This window comes from Apodemus sylvaticus, chromosome 5 (assembly GCF_947179515.1).
Source record: "Apodemus sylvaticus chromosome 5, mApoSyl1.1, whole genome shotgun sequence".
In the NCBI taxonomy this organism is placed as follows: Eukaryota; Metazoa; Chordata; class Mammalia; order Rodentia; family Muridae; genus Apodemus; species Apodemus sylvaticus.
In genome coordinates, this window is record NC_067476.1 from 152,749,909 (window position 1) to 152,774,870 (window position 24,962).

A 24,962-nucleotide genomic window follows, 5' to 3' on the forward strand; every position below is an offset into this window, starting at 1 on the left:
GCAGATGTGACTGAAGTCATTCTCCCAGCCACGTGGCAGTAATGACGGTGACAGACCCCATACACATGAACACTTCCCTTTTTCCGAATCAGTAAAATTATCAGCTAGCCTTGTGACTGCCTCATTCATTCATTCATTTGTTCGTTCATTGATTCATTGATCACACAGCTCTTGAGGTATTATTCTGTGGCAGCCACTGCCTCAGGCAATGAGCAGGCAGTCCTCAGCTAACTAGACAAAGCCCTGTCCTTTAACCACATCCACGGGGTTGGAAGGGAGGAACCCAGAGTTTAGGAACAGTGTGTGTGTGTGCATGTGTGTGTGTGTGAGGTGATCTGTGGTTGCCTCTGTGTATGTGTGTGTGTGTGTGTGAGGTGATCTGTGGTTGCCTCTGTGTGTGTGTGTGTGTGTGTGTGTGTGTGTGTGTGAGGTGACCTGTGGTTGCCTCTGTGTGTGTATGTGAGGTGATCTGTGGTTGTGTGTGTGTGAGTGAGGTGATCTGTGGTTGTGTGTGTGTGTGTGTGTGAGGTGATCTGTGGTTGTATGTGTGTGAGTGAGGCGATCTGTGGTTGTGTGTGTGTGTGTGAGGTGATCTATGGTTGTCTCTAGGAGGATTGACTCCAGTGAAGTCAAGAGCTAGTGCAAAGGCCCTGAGAAGGGAAGGCGCCTGGTAGGTGTGAGAAAAAGAGGTTTGAGGGGAACTGAGTGGTGTGTGTGTGGCGGGGGCTGGTGGGGAAGGAGGGTGCAGGGCACAGAGAGAGGGGAGCTGTGGACCCTGGGCCCTGTCAGACTTCTTGTTTCCAGCCAGAGTTTCACCTAGCCCAGGCCGCCCTTGGGCTCACTGGGTAGTGGAGGATGACCTTAAACTTCGGATTTTTCTGCCTCCAGCTTCTGAGTGAGAGCCGAGGCTGCCAGCGCGCACTACCACACTTGGTCTGTGCAGCCCTGGGGACGAACCCATCCAGAGCTTCCTGCACGCTGGGCTGGCTCTCTACTGGCTGGCTATGTCCTCAGTCCCCATGGAGGATTTTGAGCAAAGGAATGGAAGGCAGGTTGTGGGCCTGGCTGGAGAAAACAGCAATGAGGAGCTCTGGGTAAGGGGGGGGGGGGCGAGGAGGGAGCTGGCGAGATGGCTCAGCAGGTAAGAGCATGGACTGCTCTTCCGAAGGTCCTGAGTTCAAATCCCAGCAACCACATGGTGGCTCACAACCACCAGTAATGAGTTCTCATGCCCTCTTCTGGAGTGTGTCTGAAGACAGCAACAATGTACTTACTTATAATAATATTATAATAAATAAATCTTTTGAGCCAGCCGGGCGGTGGTGGCGCATGCCTTTAATTCCAGAACTCTGGGAGGCAGAAACAGATGGATTTCTGAGTTCGAGGTCAGCCTGGTCTACAGAGTGAGTTCCAGGACAGCCAGGACTATACAGAGAAGCCCTGTCTCGGAAAACCAAAAAGAAAAAAGAAAAAAAAATCTTTGGGCCTGAGAGAGAGGGGCTGACTGGAGTGAGCAGGGTTGATCGGAGGAAGTAGAGGTCCTGAATTCAATTCCCAACAACCACATAAAGGCTTACCACCATCTGTACAGCTACAGTGCACTCATATACATTAAATAAATAAATCTAAAAAAAAAAAAAAAGAGGGCGCAGGGACAGCAGTGGATGGTGAGCAGTGACCACATTCTGGGACAGGGGTCCAGAGTCCCCAGTCCTGCTATCATGGTTCCCTCACCCTCATGGCTACACCTCTTCAGCTGTGTGGCAAAAGACTGTTCTTCTGGTGAGCTTCTGTGTGTGAGAAGGGGGCCACATGAGATGGGTCTGAAAATGCCTTGACGCCCGCCCCCGACCCAGATGGCCACACTGGACACTTCTAGAGCTTTCAGGGTGAGGGGTCCCACGAGCATAAGCACTTTCCTCCCAAGCCATCTTCTGCCTCTGCGTGGCCCTTCCTGACACCCCGAGTCACCTAGGGCAGCACACAGGGCTGGGAACAGCACAGCCACAGGAAAGAGTGTCACCCGCTCCTAAAGTCACACCATAGCAAACCACCAAATGTGAGATCCGAGCCGCAGGATGGAGAAGCCTGGACCTGGCAATGGCGTCTTAGCGACCACACCCAAGCACAGGAACAGGAATGAAGGCAGGCTGATGATGCAGCTGGGCGGAATGCGTGCTTGCCTAGCGCGCTCAAAGCCCTGGGTTTGTCTCCAGCACAGCATTTGGGAGGTGGAGGCAGGAGGGTGGGAAATTCAGGGTCATCCTGAGTTGCAGAGTGAATTCAAGACCAATCCTGGGCTACACAACCTTGCCTGAAAAACAGGCGAACCGGACTTCATCAACATTAAAAGGAGCTATCTGCAAACGTCAGTGTAGCAGAGAGAACACACCCACGGGACGGGGGAAGACAGTCGGAAACGACACATCTGATTTGAAAAAAAAAGCATGTCCTGAATATGTATAAAGGGCTCTAAAGGCTGGGAGATGGCTTCTTGGGAAACACGCTCACTACACAAGGGTCCTGAGTCCAATCACTGGATAAAAAGAGGTGTGGAGGTGGTACTTGGGAAGTAGGGTCAGGGATCCCCTGCTCTCTGGCTCACCAGCCTAGCCTAGCACCACAGGCCACAGCTCCCAGTGAGAGAGACCATCTCAGAAAGCAAGAAGGATGACTTGTCACTCAAGGTTGACCTCTGACCTACACACACACACACACACACACACACACACACACACGAAGGGACAACTCAACCACAAGAGTCAAATAATATAATTGTAAAATTGAACAAAGGGGACTGGGGAGTCAGCTCAGAGGGCTAAGGCACTTGCTGCCACGCCTGCCAACCTGAGCTGATGTGATCCTGGGGACCCGCAAATGAAAGAAAAGCTCCCACCCAGGAAAGTCGTCCTTTGGTGGTCACACGAGGGTCGTCTCTCTCTCTCTCTCTCTCTCTCTCTCTCTCTCTCTCTCACACACACACACACACACATACACACACAATGTTTATTTAACAAAACGATGAAATAACTTTATCTCAGCAAAGGGTCTAAGTGATTCTCAGCTACTCAGCATCCCCAGTGTTAGAAGGTGCGGAGCCACCATGGGAAGTGGGCTCATCTGATGGCTACTCTGTGAACAAAAGGAGCCGGTGCACAGACATACAGTAGTGCATGCCTGGAATCCCTGCACGGAGGAGGCCGAGGCAGGAGAATGTCTAGTATAAGACAAGTTTTTGTTTTAAACGGGACAGTCGTGGTGGTGTACACCTTTAATGCCAGCACTCGGGTGGCAGAGGCCACTCGGCTCTCTGAGTTGGAGGCCAGCCTGGTCTACATATGTCCAGGGTGTCAAGGTTGGACAGGGCTACACAGAGAGACACTGTCTCAAAAAGCCCCTCCACCACCGTGCCCAAAATGGGAAGCTGGCACAGGTATAATAAAGTTAGAACTGTCTCTCTTTGCTGGCCCCAGAATGACAGAGCTGCTACAGAAACGGTTTCTCACAGCTTCACGAACCTCGGGAGAGGTCGCCATGGGGAAAGTTACAGAAGCGACCCCTAGAGCCCACATTAAAAGCCTGCCACTGGGGCACACCCACGATCCGGGTGACTGGGAGGCAGAGATGGGAGGTTCCCCAAAGCTCATAGGCTGGCTGGCCTGGGACAGAGAAGAGAACCACTAAGGTTGTCCCCGGCACCCCCCCCACGTGTGTGCAGTCATGTGCACTACCCAAACTCACACACGAGTATGTTGTGCACACACACACGCGCGCACACGTGCGCGCACGCGCACACACACACACACACACACTTCTGCATATAGACTGGAAAAAAGCTGAGAGTAAGGTTCAGTTGTTTGTACCCCCACATTCCCAGCAGCCAAGAGAGCTGAAGTACCCAAGTGTCCATTAATAGACGAAACTAGAAACAAAACGTAGCATATCTACACAAAGGAATTGCATTCGGTCTTAAAAGGAAAGAAGTTATGTCGAGCCAGTGTAGACAAACCCTGAGGACATTATGCTACATAAAAGAGGCCAGGCACTAAGGACAGTGACACATGATTCCTGTGTGTAGCTTCCTACAAGAGTCAAATTCAGAGACAGAAGTCCAGGTGTAGGTCCCGGGGGTTGGGGGTCAGTTGGGGTGGGTGCTGTCCAGCGGGGGCAGAGGCTCGATTTCGGTAATGAACCATTCTGGAGGTTGATTGCCTAACACTGAACATGCCTACACACATCTCCTCACTTAAAACTGTAAAGAAAGAAAATCCTATACTTACTGGATTTTACCACATTTTAAAATTCACCTGGGTCATGTATCTACCATGAGCCCCAGTCACCAGAATTTAGGTGACCCCCGGGGACACTCTCTTCCCAGTCCCAGAAAGGCGAGATGCTTCTGGGGCACATGCAACTTGGGAGTGCAGAGGTCCAGACTTGAACCCAGGACACACCCTAGCCTCGAAGAGTCACATGACAACCTTATGTCACCATCGAAAAACCATGAGAATTGGCACCCTGGACATTCATTCATCTGTAGATTCTGGCTCCTGTCCATCCCCCCCACTAGGAGCTGGCCTTCCTGTCACAAGCTGTAACTCATGACACCTAAGTCTACCAGAGACACCAAAATGGAGAATGCCCTCCTAGGGAGAAGGCAGAGACTCCTCTGTGTAGATGATCTTACAGATAACAGTTAATGCCGCTCTTGTGTCTCTAGGACCATCTGGCCCATCCAGCATCCTGTGGGGACAGAGCCAAGACCACTCCCAACTCAGGCAGCAGACACTAGACACAGCTCCTGTCTCCTAGCACTCCCCGTGAGGAAAGTGACTGTTTGGGGCAGCATCCCTAGGACGCCATCTGTACCTCTGAAGATCATTACCACTGCCCAAGATAGATTCATCAGTCAGAGCACCTGGGGTGGGCTCTGTCCCAGCCTCCTGTGGGTTGTGTGTGGCCCTGGGCCACTCCACTTCTATGGGCCTCAGTCTCCACAGCTGTAAGAGGAAAACAGGTCAATGGGTCTACGGGGTCACCTTTGTGTGTATTTGTGCGGGATACATGTGTGTGAGGGTGTGTGGTGGTCAGAGGACAACCTTGGGTGCCATTCCATCTTGTTTGACGTCAGATCTCTTTGTTATTTACCACTGGATACGCCAAGCTAGCTGCCCAGCAGCTTCTAGTAACTGTCCTGCCTCCCCATGTTGCCTTTGAAGCAATGGAGTTACAGTCATGAGGGACTGTGCCTGGCTTTATGTAGGTTCTAATGATTTGAACTCTGCTCTTCAGGCTTACACCTCACCCACCAAGATGTCGCCCCAGCCCAGCCCCCCACCCTCCTAGCACTGGGCTGCACCGATAGTCACTGTCACTGCTTCTGGGTGTACAGTCTGGGATCTGTGCTGTTGAGACCACCCCAGCTAGGGGGTCACTGCAAGGTACCCTCCTAGCTCAAAACACAATCAGGACACACCAAGTAGGACTTCCGCTGGTCAATCTTCAGCTAATTCTTTCAGAATTGACTCTTAAGTACATGTGCTGAGATGTGGGGAGTGACCTCCCACCCCAAAAAAGTGGATAGCAAACAAATACCACCCCCAACCCCCAGCACTCAGGACCTCAGCTCCATCCTGAAGAGGATCTGAGAGTCAACCTAGAACAAGATGGCTGTGATACGGCATACCTCTGCTCCTCCAACAGCAGGGGAGGGCAGCTCTGGCTGGGGCACTGAGTCCCTGGGTCCCTGACTTTCCTGGGCTCTAGTGGCTTGCAGCGAACATGGTATTTTCTCAGAATGATGTTTCGGGAGGGGTTTATTCCACAGACGGATTTGGAGAGACAGTCGACAGTAAGTAAGCCCTTCAGTCACTGCCCCTTATGTGGGTGACATCTGACCTCTGGGGGTAATTCAATGAGGCAGGCAGTGCTGTGGATTCCAGATGGCTGTCACCTGAAGGAACCATAATGCTTCGCCCCAAATCATACAGAGGATAAGGAGCCGGGCTGAACCTGGGCAGCCCAGCTCTGCCAAGAGGCTCCCATCCAGGCCACAGTGCTACCAAGGATGTGGTGGGAGGTTGCAGCCGCCTAAGGCATGAGCGTTCTCTCTGACCCCTAAGCACACTGTCTTCCTAAGGGCTCCTCTGCCAATATTCAACTTCATCACTCCTCTTCTGGGGACCAGAGAGATCCCAGAGCACAGATGAGGCAGCAAAGACCCAAGAATGACACCAATCTTGGTGTGACTTGGCAAGTCAAATGAGCAGCGCAACCCAGCCCTTGGGTTGCCCTTTACCCAGTAAGATCCTGGATCCATCAAGCGTGACTTCAGGACCTCCCACGTGTGATCATACTTCACCCTCCTACGGCCCCAGGGGGCAGGTTTACAGCATCACATCTACAGAGTGGGAAGCAAAGCTAGGAAGGGTCCAGAGGCCACAGCCAGGAGAAGGCAGGACTCGCATCCAGCTCTGGAACAGCCGTCCAGCTAGGATCCTGAGTCTCTAGCAAGCAATCCCTCTCAAACAGGCATCAGAGATGCCCTGCCTCGCTCGCTGGCTCTGCAAGGCAGCACAGAGCGCAGGGGCCCTGGGCTCCTGGTAACTCCTCCTCGCTCATGGGGGGAAAGCTGCAACCTCATCAGCCACATCCAGCGCCACACTAGGACATGTAGCTAGAAAGGGGGACTCGGAAGGACTGCCAGGAACCGCTGTGGCCATTCGCCAAGTGCTGACTCATGCCAGGAACTGGCTGGACTCTTCACTCGGGCACGTCCCGGGCCTGCTGGCGGCTTCCTCCTAACTTCCATTTCCTACACGGGAGACTGACTCCCGGTCCTCAGAAATAATGAGAAAGAATCCGCACGCATGCGCCCCACAGCCGGTGGCAGCAATGTTCCAGCCGCTGTCTCCAGCTAAAGGCCACTCCCACTTTTGATATAATATAATAATACATTTTAGCCTTCTTACGCTCTGTGTGTAAATGTGTAGGGCAGTGGGGGTGGGGTGAGGACATGTCTCTACTTCCCCAGTACTAGAATTAGAGTGATGCGCCACCATGCCTGGCTTTTTCGCCCAGTGCTAGGATTGGAACTCAGGCCCTCCTGGTTACAAGCAATCACTCCACCAATCAGTCTGTCTCCTGGCCTCTAAATTTTACCCTTACAACTTATTTCTCTCTCTCTCTCTCTCTCTCTTTCTTTCTTTCTTTTCTTTTCTTTTTTTCTGTCATTTCTTTTCTTTTTTCTTTCTTTCTTTTTCCTTTCTTTTTCTTGTTTTTTATGACAGGATTTCTCCATGTTTTTTGTTTGTTTGTTTTGGTTTTTTGGGGTTTTTTTGTTGTTTTTTTGGATTTGGTTTTTTTCGAGACAGGGTTTCTCTGTGTAGCCCTGGTTGCCCTGGAACTCACTCTGTAGACAAGGCTGGCCTCACACTCAGAGATCTGCCTGCCTCCGTCTCCTGAGTTGTGAGATTAAAGGTGTGCGCCACCACTCCTGGCTTTACCCTTATCATTTCTATTCTTAAGCTACACTCACATCAGAAATTCCTTGATGCATTAGAATATTCCCAAAGGTGGGTGTGGCCACCATCCCCACTGGACAGACTCAGGGACTCAGTATAATTGACCTATCCAAGCTTGAGAAAAATCTGGATCCAAACCTTGATGTGGTTTGAATGAGACTCACATTCGAATACTTGGTCTCCAGTTGGAGGAAATGTTTGGGAAGGTCTAGAGGTGTGTCTCTTGGAGAAGGTGTGTGCCACTGGGGATGGATTCCGAGGTTTCAGAAGCCCACACCAGCCCCAGTCGGCCCAGTAGATCTTAGCTACAGCTCTAGTGCTATGCTGGTCTGCCTGCCTGCTGCCATGCTCCCCACCATGACAGTAATGGACTGACCCCTCTGAACCTGTAAGCCAGCCCCAAATTAAATGCTTTCTTTTAAAATTAGACATGGGGGCTGGAGAGATGGCTCAGTGGTTAAGAGCACTGACTGCTCTTCCAGAGGCCCTGAGTTCAATTCAAAGCAACCACATGGTGGCTCACAACCATCTGTAATGGGAACTGATGCCCTCTTCTGGTGTGTCTGAAGACAGCAACAGTGTACTCAAATAAGTAAATAAGTCTTAAAAAAATAAAATTAGACAAGGTCAAAGTGTTTTGTCACAGCCATAGAACAATAATGAAGACACCCAACTCCGCCATTTCTACTCAATTCACACACGGTCACTTATCCTTTTAGTGTTAGGTGAAGGCGTGTCACCTCCCAGAGCCTGTTTCCTCTGATGTTAAATGCCCTCAAACACAAGCCTTCGACCCTCTGTAAACACCAGCCCCTTGCTTTTCCAGATCCCCTCGCACTAAAGCATGAGGTACGTGGTGGACGTCCCATCAAGAACACCTGGGAGGGTGCTCCTGGTGGGGAGGGGTCTCTTGAAGGAGAACACAATGGAACACAGGAGGAGCCACCACTCTTTGTGGAGGAGACATCGTCATAGCTACATTTCCGGGCCAGATCCGGCATTCATCTTCCCTGACACCAGGCAGTAAGCACGGGTATTAAGTCACGTTCCAGGTCTAGAGAAGCAGAGAGATGGAAAGAATCTTGAATCTGGGCTGGCGAGCTGGCGCAGTTGGAGGACGGACTGTCACCAAGCCTGATGACCTGAGTTCAATTCCCGGGACCCTCGGTGCAGAAGCAGGAAACACAAGGTATCCTCTGATTTCCACAACTGTGCTATTTCGTGCATACACACAAAAGCACACAGAGACACACGCAGGATAAATAAATAATAAACAAATGTAACACAATACATAGAGTTTAAAGCAACACCACTTGGGGCCAGCAAGATAGCTTGTCAGGTAAGGACCCTTTCCACCAGGCCCGATCCAAATGATGGAAGATCAGAATTGACTCCTTCGAATCTCCCTCTGACCTCTGACCTCCATATGAACCCTAACATACATACAAAGCAAGAGATAAGGTAATTCAAAAAAAAAAAATAACAACAACTTAAAAATAACGATCTAGACTCCTGATAGGACCACTGAGCCATCAACTCAGCCCAAACCCCGACACCCTGCAATGTCGGGAGACACGCAGTAACACATCTTCCTCCGTACTGAAGCCTGTGTTTCTGCTTTGTCATTTACGACCCACAGAAGCACTAATGAGCACCCCACCGCCCAGGAAGGCTGCAGAAGAAATGTCTAGATCACACCAGCTCCAGAGACCACCCGTCAGTGTGCAGCACAGTAAGCACTCTGGCAATTTGGAATCGGTCTCAGAGCCTTAACCCAGAGACTCAGATCTCACGCATTAGCTCTCCCCACACCACATCAAGAGAGGCCTGAGCGTGTTCCCAGAGAGCGGGATCTCCGAGGAGGCCCTGGCATGCCTGCACTGCCTCCCCACCAGGGCTAACTCCACCCCCCAAACGACCTAATGGGTTTTGATTTCTTCTCCCCCGGTGGAAGATCCAGGGCCTGGGATTCAGTTTGTTCCTCACTCGGCAGAACAGTCATCAATTATTCACAGCATCAGCTCAGTCTCCCCAGGGTGCTATCAGAAGGGACGTGATCGCTGCCCACCCAGCCCAGAGAGAGGACCCCAGCTCACCCAGAGAAAGGGCACAGCAACCTAGCACTGATAACAACAGTACCCTCCCTCCAGTGCTGGGCATGGTGCTAAAGCTCCCACCAACTCGACCTCACTGCAGAGTGGCCCCCAGTCTTCACTTTACAGACGGGAGGCAGGGAAGGGAGAGGTGAAGAAACGGCCTCCAGCCAGAGAGTAGTGAGGAGCTGGCTGCTTCCACAGCCCTGCTCCGTCCTTTCTCCAGGATACGTAAGACGTGGCCATTTCTGATCCTCACAGGCACCTAGAAGTGATACTTAGCACTTGGCCTGTGCAGTTTCTGGGGAACCTGTAAGTCTCACTGTGTTGACAGGCTTCACTGTAGAGATTGTGGGATGGGGTGGCCAGGTGCAGGTGACAGAGCAGGGGTCCAGGGAACTGAGCCACAGGGGGCTGTGAGGAAGAATGGCTGACAGGTTCCCGAACCCTGAGAAAGTCAGTACCTGATTGCTTCCTTGATATGTTTGCCCATCCATCCATCCACCCACCCACCCACCCATCCATCATTCACCAATCTATCCATCCACCCACTCACCCATCCATCCATCTATCCACTCATTCAATTATTCCATACATCTACCAATCCATGGACAAATCCACACACCCATCCACCCATCCACCCACCCAAATGATCATCTATCTACCTATCTACCCACACATCCAACCACCCACCTATCTACCCATTTATCCACCACCCACCCATCCATCCATCTATCCACCAATCCATCACCCATCACACACCCATCCATCCATCCAAACACATATCTACCTCCATCTCTCCATCCACCCAGCAATCCACTCACCCATCCACCCTACATAGAATTATTTGGAGTCCTCTGAACCAGGCACCACGACGCATGCTGGGGACACAGCAATGTGTATGATACATCCTTGTGGGTGTAGAACAGAAACACGTAGACCAGATATGATCTCTAGGAGTGTTTAAAGATCATGCAGAAAAACTACTGCATGAGGTGACAGGGGACAGGGAGGGGACAGGAGCTGAGAAGGTCTCCTGGGGGAAAGAGTTTAGTAGCAAATGGGGACAGGAAGAGAAGGCGTCCGTGGAACGTTATGGGGGAGGTAACTGTAAGCAGCGGGAAAATAAGTGCAAAGGTCCTGGGGTAGGACAGACCCTGGAATGTTTGGGAACAGTAAGGAAGCCAGTGGGACTGGGACAACATGGGCCAGGAGAGAACGGGAGAGATGAGCCTGAAGATCTCTGAGGGCCAGAATCCAGACCTCAGAAGCACAGTGGCATGTGGATTTCATGCTGAATGTGAAGGAAACCTCCATGGGTTTCAAACAGATGAATAATGCAGTCTGACTTGCACCTTGAGCTGCTGGGAAAGGGGCTGTGGGAAGCAAACACAGAGAAGGTGCTAGGAAGGGAGGTGTGTGTGGCCCTCAACCACCGGCAGAAAGAACAGGGCGTTCAAAACCTCGCTCGCAGGAAGGTCCATTTCTGGCTCCTCCTAGCTGCGTGCTTTGTGACCTTAGGTAAGCTGCCTCGCCTCTCTGAGCCTTGTACACGTTAGGCATTTGCTCAGTGGCGGTGGACATTTCTATGTGGAGAGCCAGTGGGCTCGACTGCCTTCCCATTTCAGCCCTGGCTGCAGAAACTCCATGAATGTGAGCTGACAGCCCGGCCTGGGATCACAGCGAGGTCATGGTGCTGTCTGGGCGAGCTGATTAAGCTGAGGGAGAGGAGGGAGGACCATTTCTTCCTACACACCGCCTCTTGCTAGCCGACCGCCCGCCTGTGCCCTGCAGCTGGGTGCCAACCCAAACACAGTCCTTCGCCTGTTTCTTCTCGGGGAGGGTAAATCCCCACTTCCTGTCCCTGGATCCAGGGTCTTAAGGACAGGGCAGGTGAGAAAGGAGGGGCCTACCTGGGCTTCAATGGGCTGAGCAGTGGGGGAACCTGTGTCAGGACTAGAAATAGCAAAATAAGTCTGTTGATCCTAAGCCGGCTAAGGGTGAGCACCTTTCGTCTTAGAGGGAGGCTTTCTGGACACGGAAACTGGGGAAGGCTTATGATCTCAGTCTTCAGGAGGAGACCAAGCCCAGAGGCAAGAGAAAATGATGGTGGGCGCTATGTACCGCCCCTTCCTATGTTTACTGCAGCCAGTTGATTCTCTGGAAATAACCCCAAAGCGTCCCCTGAGAGAAGGGGCCAGTGGGGGGCCAGCTGAGCAGCCACCGAGACGCCACACTGAGAGGCCAAGCTAGTCAACAGCCAGACCCTGCTTGGAAACTACGGCGGGCGGGCTGAAGAGGCAGTCTCGGTTGCTTGCCTCCGGTGCTGTTTGCTGGACTCAGCTCTCAGAGACAATCTTGTCTCTTCCTGAACTTGATCTCTCTGGATTCCCACACATCTCTTTTCTGGGCCCCTTCCCAGACTCCCATGCAGCCCCGAGCACACGGCGCTGTCATTTACTCCTGGCACCCAGGACACAGGCCACGTGAGGCAGGCCTCACCCTCCAGACACGCCAAGGTGCCAGCCTGACTCAGAGGAACTGCACCTGCCCTGGTCCTCACCCCAAGCCTCTGCTGGTCCCCAAGGCTTCTGACTTTGCCCAGCTTGTGTGAGCCAGAGTTCACCCCTGACTCTTTCCCCAGGCCTGTTTTCTGCTCTGATTTGGAAATTTACATCTTCCTCCAACAGCCAAGTGCAAACCACACCACACAACAATCACATAAACAAGGAGCCAGCCTGGCCCTCACCCACAGTCCCGAGCCTTTGGGCAGGCCTGTCCTTACCACTAGCCTTCCCTATCTTTTGTTATCTCTTAAAATATCTATGAATGTCCCAGCCTCTGCCAGGTATGTCGGTAGGCTGCGTTTACACCCTTCCTTATGGAAGGTGGGGTTATAATACAGGGCTAGGCCCTACAACAGCAGAGCTAGCAATATATTCCAGCACAGCCTCGAGGGCGGGACACCGAGACTCTCCAGCCAAGCTCAGCCTCTGCTCTCACCAAGACTGTAGCATTTTAGAGTTTTATAAACCATTTCCCCCCCACCCCCAACAAAGCAGGGGTGCACAGCACTGAACCACATGGAAAGGGGTCCTTGGAGAACTCGCTTGGAGTCACTACCTTTTACCGGTATACTCATCGTGAGGAGCCGCGCTGTAGGCCTCCGTGGGGGAAACAGACTCCAGACTCACCTTGGCGGCCACCGACGAGTTGGGCTTCTCCAGCAGGTCCCAGAGTTTCTTCCTCTTCTCAGCACAACACGTGTTGTCAAACTCCTCGCCCTCCCGCTCGCGCAGCGTCTCGGCCTCGCGTTTCAGCTCCTCGTTCATCTGCTCCTTCTTTTGGTGGTAGCGGGCCTGGCAGCAGGACTCCAGGTAGATCTCATCGATGCCCCAGTAGTCCAGCTCCTGGCTGAAGCTCAGCGCGCACATCTCCTCCATCATGTGCAGCCGGCCGGTGCGGTAGAAATTGAGAATGGAGGTGAAGGCGCCAGGGTGGCGGTCGAAGAAGTACTCGTTGTCCTCGAGGCTGTAGTCGTCGCACACCTGGAGCAGAGAGTCGTGCGTGTTGCAGTCTCGGAGCTTGCCCAGCCGCGTGCGGGGCAGGCGGTCCAGCGTGCGCCACAGCACCTCGTGCGCCAGGCCCCCGACGTTGAGGCGCACCCGGCGCGAGCACGCCTTGCTGCGCACGATCTCCATGGGCTCGGGCGGCAGCGAGCTGGTGGAGCGCGAGCCATGCTTCGTCATGCCCGCCGGCATCGCTGGTCTGGCCGCCCCCGCCCCCCCTGCCCCCCCAGGCCGCTGTCACTCGACGGCAAGGCCCGCTGCCGCGGGGGCGGGGGGCGGGGAGCTCTGCAGGCCGCTGTGGTGCAGGGGTGCGCGAGGGAGGGCGGCACGGCTACCGTCTCACCTCCATCCCGACGGCTGCGAGGCAGAAAGCGAAAGCGGACACCGGTCAGCGAACCGTACAGTGAGGCCCCTCCCCCGGGGTCCCCCACTGGCCTTGACCTTCCCAAGGCTTAAGCGGCTCAGGGGAGTTGGGGAGCAGGTCGGGGGGGTTGGGGGGGGGAGGACGGATGGCCGCTGTTCCTCCCGCCGGTGCTGAAGTCAGCCCCACCCCAGGACGAAGGGAGGGGTGGCCCTCCAGGAGGGAGAGGGCCCCAGGAGGCTCCCAGGAAGCCCCATCCCCGCCCTGGCGCAATCCGGCCGCCCGGGGCGCTGTCCGTCCCGTCGAGTGCTGAAACTCCCTGCTCTGCGGGTCTCCGCATGGAGAGAGCCCAATCTGGCCTCCGCAGTGGGGAGGCAGGGGAGAGGCAGGGAGAACTTTCTTTTCTTTCTCTCTTTAGTGAGTTCTCATCTCCTCCCACCCCGAGATAGTCAAGATTTTGGGGTGGGAGCATAGAGATGGCATTGAGCTTGCTTTTTCTAAATCTTAAGAGATTTTTGGGCCGAGTGGGGACTGTGGCGGCTACCAGATGCCCACCTGTCGGAGGCCACCAGGCTGCCCTGTCCTGGGGCGACCCCACTCCTTACAGCACCAGGACCTGAGGTCGCTCCAGAGACCAGGTGAGGGTCGAAGGAGCCAAGCCAGCGGGGTCTGCACCTCCTTGTGCGCCCCCCCACCCTAGCGCAGGAGGGGCGCGGAGTCCTCGGGATCCGCCTGCTCGGTGCTCCCCTCCTGCCCCTCCTCCTCTCCCTTTCTCCTCCTCCCCCTCCTCCCGCTCCTCCTCCTCGCTCCTCCCGGCGATGGCTTTTTATAACTCCGGGTTCTGCGCCTTTGCCCGGGCTCGGAAGGGAAGGGGTGGGGGAGGTGGGAGGCGGGGAAACCAGCGGAATCTTCTGGCCTTTCGGAGCGTGCCCTCCTCCCGCCACGCACCGGTGATTTCGGGGGGTTCCCGGAGCCCACAGCTCGCGGGGCACACGCCCCGCCCCCAGCCCCGGGGTGGGCCCGCGCCATCCCCCACCCCGCCACACTCACCCCCAGGGTGGCCGCCTCCCGGGGCCGCGCCGCGCTCATCTCGCCGGCCGCCCGCGCCCCCGCCCGCGGCAGCGGCGGTCCCGGGGCCGGGCTTGGCCTACCCGGGCCGGCCGGCCGGGCGGGCGGGCGGCGCCGGGGCTGCGGGGCGCGGGCGGAGCGCTCTGCGGGGCGCGGGGACGGCGCGGCCCGGGCGATCGGCGGCGCCTCCGCCTCCACCTCGGGCTCCGGCTCGGCTCGGCGGCGGCCGCGGCTGCCTGCGCGAGATCAACAAGTCGGGCTGAGCTTCGGCTCCGCGTTCGCTGCGATTCTGTCCCGCACTTCGGAGCGCGGCGAGTGGCACCGAGGCGGGACGGCGCCACCTGCGGGTCGGAAACGCGCGCGGCTTAACCCCTCCGTGCCCGGCCCAGCCCTGGCCCAGGCCGCGGGGCCCACCCGGGCTGCTTGTCTGCGTCCTGGCCACCACGAGGCTGAGCGCCTACTGCATGCAGGCGCTGCACGTAGGGCGAGCGTGGGAGATACAGTTGCGAAGCCAACTAGCCTCTGGGCCGCGGGGCTCCCTGGAGAGAGACTGTAAACAGATTTGGAAGACTATGTCTGACAGGCTAGAAGCTGGGAGGATGGGAAAGCTGGGGAAGGCAGGTGGCAATTTTAAATAGCCCTTGCTTTGATTCCATTCCAGATTCTACAAAATCAGATTCTAGATTCTAGAGGAAGATGGATATTACACCTATTAACAAACAGACAGGCAAAAGAGGTGGGTGGCTGGTGGGAGCTGTTGAGGAGAAACATAAGGCCAGGTGAAGGGCCAGTGAAGACAGCGCTTGCCCGGCCTCACCCATGGGTGCTAACTTGGACGGCTGCTTCTGGACTGCTGAGGGTCAGGCTCAGCCAAGAGATCCACTGCCCCTGCCTCACCCTGTGCCGCGGGGCGGGCAGACTCAGGAGTGACTGTAGACAGGGTTGCATGCAGAAGGGGCCAGGCCTCCCTCCGTCAGCCACACTTGGCCCTGTTGGTTTCTTCTCACACACATATCTGTTGTGTGACAGTAAGGAGATGCAGCAGAGAACCTAGGCCTGGAGGGGGGAAACTTAGTGGGGCATGGTGCCCGGAGGTAAGGCCTTCCCCTCTCCACCCCGTGTTCTTTTCCAGTGCATCATGCAGAACTGTTTGAAAAGAAAAAATCCACTCTCATCAGGACCCCTTCTGCCTTCTGTCCCTGTGACCTCTGCTCTCAGCACCCCCATCCCTCCTCTGCCTCCAGCAGAGCCACGGCTGTCAGAATGAATGTTCCATTTCCCAAACTGAATGTGGTTGTCAATGGAGTAAAAGCCTTCGCAGGGTTTCCCCTTGCTCCGACCTGATAGTTCTGGTTCAGTCCCTCCTTCCTCTTCTCAGCTGGGGCAAGCATCTAAAAGCATCCTTTGTTTGTTCAGTTTTAAACGAGAAAGCTTTGGCCAGGCGTGAGTGGTACCGGAATCGGGGGGGGGGGGGGGGGGGGGTATGCTAAGAGCTTTACCCAGGAGCTCAGCAGGACCTCTCAGAGGAGGACAGACTCCACAGGTAAGAAGGGAGTCAGATAGATATGGGAGGTAGGAGGAGTTCCACACGGAGTTGTGTCTAGGCTAGAGTCCCGATGCAAATAAGGGACAGTCATACGCCTCCCTGGCCACCACAGGGACAGCATAGAAAAATGCAAGACTAAGCACGGGAGAGGCAGAGGCAGGCAGAGCTCTGTGAGTCTGAGGCCAGCCTGGTCCACAGAGCCCATTCTAGGACAGCCAGGGCCACACAGAGAAACCATGTCTGGAAAAACAACAATAAAAAGAAAAGATTTGTTTTCCTTCCCATGTGTGCCTGTGTGTGTGTGTGTGTGTGTGTGTGTGTGTGTGTGAGAGAGAGAGAGAGAGAGAGAGAGAGAGAGAGAGAGAGAGAAGGTTAGGGTTAGTGTCAACTCACCACAAATTAAAATCACCTGAGCAGGGAGCCTCACCTGAAGAATTGTCTTGAATGTAGGAGGACCTACCAAAATGTGAGTAGCATCGACTAGTGGGGGACCAGATTAAACAGGTGTGGACGAAGGGAGACCACTTGTCCTTGTTGGCCTGGCTTTGCCTCTTCCTGAAGGGTTGATTGATGATGATGATGATGATGATGATGGCGGCGGCGGCGGCAGTGGTAGTGATTCCTCCACTGGTATCAGAGCCAGCCATTTCAGGCGTCTATCGTGGGCCAAGAACCTTCAAGTCTCCAGGAGCCTTCAGATTTTTGGTGCTGGCTTGGTGACTACTGAGGCACCTTAAGGGCCAGGCAGCTACCAGATTGCTCACCTCACAGTGTTGAGACAATTCCAGAGTAAGATGATTAAATGCATTCTTTATAGTTGGTCTACAAAATGTTCTATATATAACATAGAAAACGTGCAATCCCGTCAGTTCTGTTCCTCCAGAAAATCCCAGCTTATACAGGGCACATGTGCACACTCGTGTGCCTGTCCATATGGAGGTCAGGGGTCTTCGGCGTGTTCCTTAGATGGCGTCCATCTGTTTAGCTATTTTATTCTTTTATTCTGAGCCAGCCTCTCTGATTGACTGGGAACTCTCCAAGCAGGCGAGGCTGGCTTGCCAGTGAGCCCCAGGGATCCACCTGCCTCTGCCACCCCCGCCCTGGGAATATAAACATTCCCTGTCACGCCTGTTTTGTTATTGTTGTTTGCTTGCTTGTTTTGTTTTTTAACATGTATTCTAGGGATTGACCTCAGGTGCTTGTGCTTGCGAAGCAAGTGCCTTGCCGACAGCCCTGTCCCCAGGTCCACGTCTTCTGAATTCCTCGTCCCCCCTCTTTCCCTCAGACAACACTCCCCACATCATAGGCAGTGGTCGTTATCTGCTGAGTGGATAGTATGGGTTTTTTTTTCTTTCTGTGTGATCTTGAAAAATAAATTCATACATTTTTGCTGTTATTAATTTTTTTCCTTCCCCCCCCCCACAGAAAATATTTCAATGTACAGCCCAGGCTAAATTTGAACTCACCATGCTAAGGGTCTAATCCTTCTGAATGATGTGGGATTACAAACATGGATTACCTGCCTGCACCACTGTGCTTGCCTCAGTTTACCCATATGCTCTATTCTGTGACTCTGATGGTTTTTTACTATCTTCTTTTCTTTTCTTTTCTATTCTTTTATGTTCATTGGTATTTTGCCTGGGTGTAGGTCTGTGTGAGGATGTCAGAAACCCTGGAACTGGAGTTACACACAAGTGTGAGCTACCTTGTCAGTGCTGGGATTTGAACCCAGGTCCTCTGGAAGAACAGCCAGTGCTCTGAACTGGTGACCACTTCTCCATCCCCCATGTTATTTCTTATCTTCAGGAGGTCTACTCATGGTGACATGGGTTCACCAGTCCACTGGTCCTCACGATGTGTCCCTTCCTCTCTGTCACTCAGTGAATGCCCCTGAGAGCAGCCTCTCACATCAGCTCACAGAGCAGCATATCTCTTTCCAAGATAGGGTCTCATAGCACAGGCTGGCCTTGAACTCAGCTACAGAACCAAAGATGATTTTGGATTTCTGATCCTCCTGCCTTCACCTCCTCGGTGGTAAGATTACAGGTGTGCACCACCACACCTGGACTACACAGCCCTAGATTGGACCCAGCTGTCAGTGCATGCCAGGCAAATGCTCTATCAACTGAGCCGTGTCCCCAGCCCTGATGTGATGACTTTGTAAACATGCTTCCTGTGGCTTTGGAACAATGTGTCCCAGGGTGTGTACACTCTTAACTAAGTGCACCGGGACTCCCTGCCTCTGGTGACATCTCCTCTAAGTGCTGGGAGTCCTCCAGCCCCAGTCTCCACCTCCATTAGCTTTTATCCAGAGAGTGGAACGTTGGCTGTCCAGCATGTGCCAGAAAACAGCTCAGTGTATTGAAATAGCCCTCTCATTGACTATTAATGAATTTCATGTTTGCGCATGCACATGCACCCACAAGCATGTTTGTGTGTGTGTGTGTGTGTGTGTGTGTGTGTGTTTGAGCTGTTGTGATTTCAGTGGCTGTTGTGGGAGTTGTTTCTGCTATGGTTGTTTTTACAGTAGTGACTATTGCTGTGGATATTATGGCTGTTGTAGTGGTGACTATTGTTATACTTGTGGTCATGGCGGTGGCAGTGGTTATAGGTTGTTGACTGTAGTTGTTAAGAGTGTTTCTGCTGTTGTGCAGGTGGCTATTATTATAATTGTGGTTGTAGCTATTATGGTTGGGGGTTGTTGCTGTGGTTGTTATGGCTGTTTGATGGTTGTTATGATTCTGGTTGTGTTGGTGATGTCTGTTGATGGTTGTGGTTGTAGTTGTTATGTTTGACAGGTTGTTATGATTCTGGTTGCTGTTATGGTTGTGGTTGCTGTTCTCATTAGTAGTTGTTAGTTGTTATGGTTATGATTGTTATTTACAGTTGACGTTTGTTGCTGTGATTATTGTTGTGATTACGGTTTACTGTTGATGGTTGTTTCTGTCGTTGCTGTTATGATTTGGTTGCTATGATTGTGGCTGATGTTGCTATGGTTGATAGTTGTTGCTATGCTTATGGTTGGTTTTTTTGTTTGTTTGTTTGGTTGGTTGGTTTGGTTTTTTTGAGACAGGGTTTCTCTGTGTAGCCCTGGATGTCCTGGAACTCACTCTGTAGACCAGGCTGGCCTCAAAAATGCTTACGGTTGTTATGGTTAGTGGTTGTTTCTGTGGTTGCTCTTATGTGACTGTTGCTATGGTTGTAGTTCTTTTAGTTGGTGTTTGTCACTGAGGCTGTTGCCATGGTTATGGTTATCATGGTTGGTGTTTGCTGCTGTGGTTGTTGTGGTTGGTGGTTGTTGTTGAGGTTGCTGTTATGATTGTGGTTGTTGTTAATGTGGCTGTTGTTATGGTTGTAGTTGCTCTTCTAGTTGGTGTTTGTTGCTAAGGTTGTTGCTATGATTAGTTATGTGGTTGGTGGTTGTTGCCGTGGTTACTGTTGTGGTCATGGTTGTTATATTATTGTCATGCTTGTTATTGTAGTTGCTGGTTTATGGGATTGCTTATATAATCTAGATGCCAAGTACCTTGTTGACCCTGGATGTCATAAACACCTTCTGTTTGGCCACTTGAGTTTTAATTTTTTGCTTGTGATACCTTTTGTTTTCAGAACATTATTTGAGGGGCCTGTGAGATGGCTCACAACAATGCTCCCCCCTCCCTCAAACCTGACAACCATTCTCCTGCCTCAGCCCCCTGATTAGCTGGATAACAGGCCTCAACTGCCAGGCCTGGTTATAGGTGGGTTTCTGAAACCCATCCTTGGGGCAAGCCACTTTCCCACACTGATCTGAAGGGCCGCCTTTGCCATCTGCAGCACCCCTGATCTCATTGCCTGCCCCTCTGGTCTGAGTAGTATGGGGTTCTACATGTTGAGTTCATGAGGCCTATTCTCTGCTCCTCTCCTTAAGGTGAGCTTACCAACTCTCCTCTTGTAGTGAGTCCTGAAGAGACCTGACTGTCATCTCTTACTCCCAAGCTCTGGGTGAGCGCTCCCATCTGCCCGGGGAACCCTTGGAAACTGCAGTCTCTGGGATGAAACCTGGCTTGAAAGCACACACACACACTCCACCATCCTGCAAAGGAGGCAGATGTTTCATTGTTTGTCCCAGAGGACATGTGACAACATCAGCACAGGGATTTCGTTATCACAACTCTGGGGGAGGGGAAGTCTTCCTGCTGTCTGGTTGGTAAAGGCAAGGAGATGTCACTAAACATTGTGCTGTACACAGAATGGTTCGTTAAGTGACCCTCCATCAGAAAGGGCACCAGGGGAGCTGAGCAATGCCAGGTGGTCCCAGGAGCCCCTTAAAAAAGGTTCCTGTGATCATTTATACCAACCTAATGAGCCCTGGATCAGTGGTGGGCAGCTCACCAGCCACAGGTGGTGAGGAATCTGCAGAGATTCTTCTGCAAGCCCAAGGCCAGTGCCAAAGACCCCGTGTGATTGGGTCGCCATGCAACCCAACCTACAAAATTTAACTGCAAACTCAGGGGAGAAGTGCCCGCACCCCTTGCACCTGAAAGTGCAGGCTCCATTGGACTCCATCAGGCCCCACCCAGCCCTGTGTCTGTGTGTTTCCTCAGCAAGGAGTCCTTGGAAGTTTCCTTAGGGTGGCAGTGTGACCTCATGGCAAAGAGAGGGGGCTCAGGACAGAACAGCTGGCATAGAATAACTTTGGACAAGTGCTCTAACCTCTCTGTACTGCTCCCATCCTTAAAGTGAGTAACCATGGAGACAGTGTCTGCTTTATTAGGTTATGGGGGAATTTTTAAAATTCTTTTTTGTGTGTATTTGTGTGTATATACTAAGCATGTGTGTTGAGGACAGAATTTTTTTAAACTAAATTGTATGTGTGTATGTGATTTGCCTGCACATATGACTGTGTACCACATGCAGGCCAGAAGAGAGCATTGGATCCCTGGAACTGGAGTTACATATAGTTGTGAACTACCATGTGGGTACTGGGAATAGAACCCAGGTCTTCTGGATGGTCAGCCAGTGCTCTTAACTATGGAGCTATCTCTCCAGCCCATGAGGGATTTCAAAAGCCCTTTACCATCAATGGCTCTGTCTGGTCAACTGCAGGTCACTAAGGCAAGGGGGGGGTGTTACTAAGGGAGGGGCTTGTGTGTCCAGCTTGATCTAAGTAACCAGAATGCTTAGCTGGTGAGTGAGGAGACAGACAACCGTGTCAGCGAACTGCTTGTGAGCCAGCATGAGGAGCTGAGTTCAGATCCCCAGGACACACAAAGAAGAGTGGGGGCTGTCCATGCACACCTGTAATCCCAGTGCTGGCACCGAATGGGGATTCCTGAGGCCATCTGGAATCTGGAATCTGGCCCAGCAGAATCAGTAAGCTCCAGGTTCAGAGAGAAACACCTCTTGACCCCAAGGAGAACGTGGTTGAGGAGGACACCTGGCATTGATCTCTGACATCCACATGCACATACATGTGAACACATGTTAACATGCCCCAAACACTCAGGAGGCAAAGGCAGGAGGATCAGAAGCTCAAAGTCACAATCCACCATAACTCCATTTCTGTATCTAATGCCCTCTTCTGTCCCTGTGGGCACCAGGCATGCATGTAGAACACAGACATACATGCAGGCAAATCACCCACACACAATTAATTAATAATTTATAATTTGTTTATAGTTTATTAATTATAATAAAAGTTCAAAGTCATTTTTGCTTAAATAGTGAGTTCAAGATCATCCTGGGCTATATGAGATTCTGTCTTAAACATACCTAAGAAACAGGAAAGGAGGGAGAGAGGGAGGGAGGGAGGAGGAAGGGAGGGAGAAGAGAGGGAGGGGAAGGGATGAAGGGAGAGGGATGGGGAGGAAAATGAACTACAACTTGGAATATTTATAAAGAAGGGGCACAGTATAGCCTCTGATAGCTAAACAAAACCACAACATTCCCAGAGGGGACAGTATCTCAGTGCAGCCAGGTTCCAACATCAGACCATCTGATTCCTGACCATTGCCCTCTTAAACATGTCTGCTGTGGCCTCGCCCGGTATCTTGCTGGAGCAGCCAAGATCCGAGATCCACCACGCTGCTTCCTCTGACCAGTGCTGGCAAGAGGCTCAGCTGTTTGAAGTCTGATCTCCAGATTCCACGATACCATCTATCATTTATATCCATGGAGCGGCCTGCTCAGGTTTCTGGGAGATTCTGAGTAGAGCAAGGCTAACGAATACCATACCCCCTGCCCCTGCAAACCACACACACACACACACACACACACACACACACACTCTCTCTCTCTCTCATAACATACCCCCCGCATGCACACAAGCACGAACACACACGCATAGGAGCACAGCTCATGCATGAATTCCTTTGTAGATAATAAGGATGAACAGAGGAGTCCTCAGAGACTCCGGGGATGTGGGGACATCATTCCATATCAGAGTCCATGTTGCAGGGGACTTCTGTGGCCCCGGGGAAGGTCCCATCTGCTAGACTTGTCCTCTGTCTGTTGTCCCATTGTCATCCTCCATAATCACCTGGCAGGGCAGCTGGGAGGATGAATGGGGAGCACTCTTGAGACAATCACATTGGCTGGATCAGTTCAGTACATACTATATATCAGACACCATACCAGGGGGGTCTGTGTGACCCCCTCGAAGGATCTTTTTCTCCTTTGCACCAGCCACTGAGGACGAAGCCCTGAGGCCATTACACTGTTAGATGACCCTAAGTGACCCACTCTGTGAGCCTAGGCCCTCCACATAGTCCAGACTGGCTCCAAACTTGCCATCCTCCTGCCTCAGTTGCATGAGTAGCTGGAATCCTGGACCTGCACCACCAGACTTAGCTCCAGTGCCCACTCTTTTCTTTCTGAGTCCACTGGTCTTTATCAAGCTCTGGGTTTCCTGGCCCAAGTCCCTGCAAATGCATGAAGCTTGTTTTTTGACCAACCCAAAGTGTTATCTACTCTTCCTTCTTCTGTCACCCACCCACAGACCTGAACAGCCCCTCCTTTGTGGTCTTAGCCACTAAGCCCCACCTAGCATCTACTCACTCCTCTGTCCCTCTGTCCATTCACAGATCCTAAACACTACCCATCTTCCCACCTGTCCACCCATCCTATTGCCCACGTCTTTCTACCAACACTCCACTTACCTTTAAACTTGCCGCCCACCCATTTGTCTATCCATCCATCTACCCACACACCCACTTCTAACTCATCTACCATCCATCGATCTATCCTCCCACACACAATGTATTTATCTACCTACTTCTCTGCTCCTGTAACCCCTCACTCACCCCAACTCTTCACGTACTGCCCCACTCCTCCGTCTGCCCACCCATCTACCTACCCATTCGCACGCCCCTCCACCATCCTTGGACTTTCCCGCCCACCGCCTGGCAATGGCTTTGTGGGCTTTGCACATTATAATGCTTTGTGCATACAGCGCCGCGCTGTGAGACCCCAGCATGGTCCCCTGGGTTCTCTCCCAGGAGAGAAGTATGGGTGCCACCAGGATGTCTCCCCAGGGGAAGCCTCTTTGCGGTCAGGATTTTGAAAGTCATTGACTTCCAGGGTGTAGGGCCAAAGGGTGATGGGGCGCAGGAACAAACAAGGGGCAGGCTTCCAACAGAGCAATTAAAGGTAAGCTGATCTCCCTTCTCTTCAAAGGAGCCAGGGAACTCCAAGATGCACAAAAGGAGCAGCAGAAGAAACTAGGCTGCGGCGATCAAAGATCAAGCAGCTGGACCTAATACATTTTAGCAGTGAGAGCTACTCAGCTCCCGTGCCCTGTGGACCTGGTGTCTCTCCTGCCTCCTCTCTCCTCTATTGTCCTTGGCCAGTGCTCCCTCTTGTCCACCTCCCCTCCCATCTCTCTTCTTAACCACCCCCCCCCCCCCCAGCTTCCCTATCTATAGCCCTTCACGCTATAGCTCCCAGGATGAGACCAGATGGGCTAGCACTTCCGGTTCACCTCCCAGTAGATGACCTCACCTCCAGACCCAGAGGTTCCCTCTCTAGAATCACACAGAGGCAGTTCGTAAGCGAGGTCATTTTAATGGATGCCCGTCCGTCTGACAGTATGACCTGAAGATTGAGGGCTGTGTTGAAATGGCGAAGTGTGACCACTGGGCTGCTCATGAAACACACCGTGATGCTGTGTTTATTAAAAATAACAACAAAAGCCTCAAAACCAGTGTCTGGGATAGATGCTCAGGGCTGGCTTCTCTGGGCTATCTGGACGCTGGGCTGCCAGCCCCTGCCATGGGCACTTCACCCCTCTTTGGCCCCCTCACCCACTTGGAGTCCACCCATGAGAAAGCTGAGGGGAGACATGGGCGAGGCCTTCAGCCAGCCAGGACACTGGCTCGTCTAACCTGAGAACACAGACTCCGGCACCCAGGGTCTTGACCTCCACTGTCCAGGGCCCCGTTTATACTTCCCAGTTCAGTGTGCAGAGTGGGTGATGGAAGCCCACTTCTGCCAGCAGACACACAGCCAGACGGTCCAGAGAACACATCACCGGAGCAAACTGAAGACGGTACCACTCACCCAGTGGCCCTGACCTCAGCCAGGTACGGAAAGCTGAGACCCAGCCTGTGCAGGGGGCTAATTCATCTCTCCTTTCTCCCAACTCTTCCTGCCCTTCCTCTTCCTTCAGACAGAATTGTGTATCCCAGACTGACTTCGACTCACTATGCAGCCAAGGATGACTTTTGAATCCCTAATCCACCTGCCTCCACCTTGCTGGGATTACAGGTGTGCATCACCATAACCCAATTTAGGAGGAACAGGAGATGAACTCAGGACTTTGTG

General features: G+C 52.7%; 1 protein-coding gene across 1 annotated transcript in view; it reads right to left on the bottom strand.

The window, feature by feature from the left end:
* Positions 1-14,913, bottom strand: part of Kcnb1 (potassium voltage-gated channel subfamily B member 1) — a 92,847-nt gene extending 77,934 nt beyond the window's left edge. The window contains exons 1-2 of the mRNA XM_052184340.1: positions 14,597-14,913; positions 12,811-13,542 (exon numbers count right to left, since the gene is read on the bottom strand). Of these exons, the coding sequence (XP_052040300.1) occupies positions 12,811-13,377 (567 nt within the window). The 5' untranslated portion in view covers positions 13,378-13,542; positions 14,597-14,913. The remainder of the gene's footprint in view (positions 1-12,810; positions 13,543-14,596) is intronic.
* Between the last annotated feature and the right edge of the window lie 10,049 nt (positions 14,914-24,962).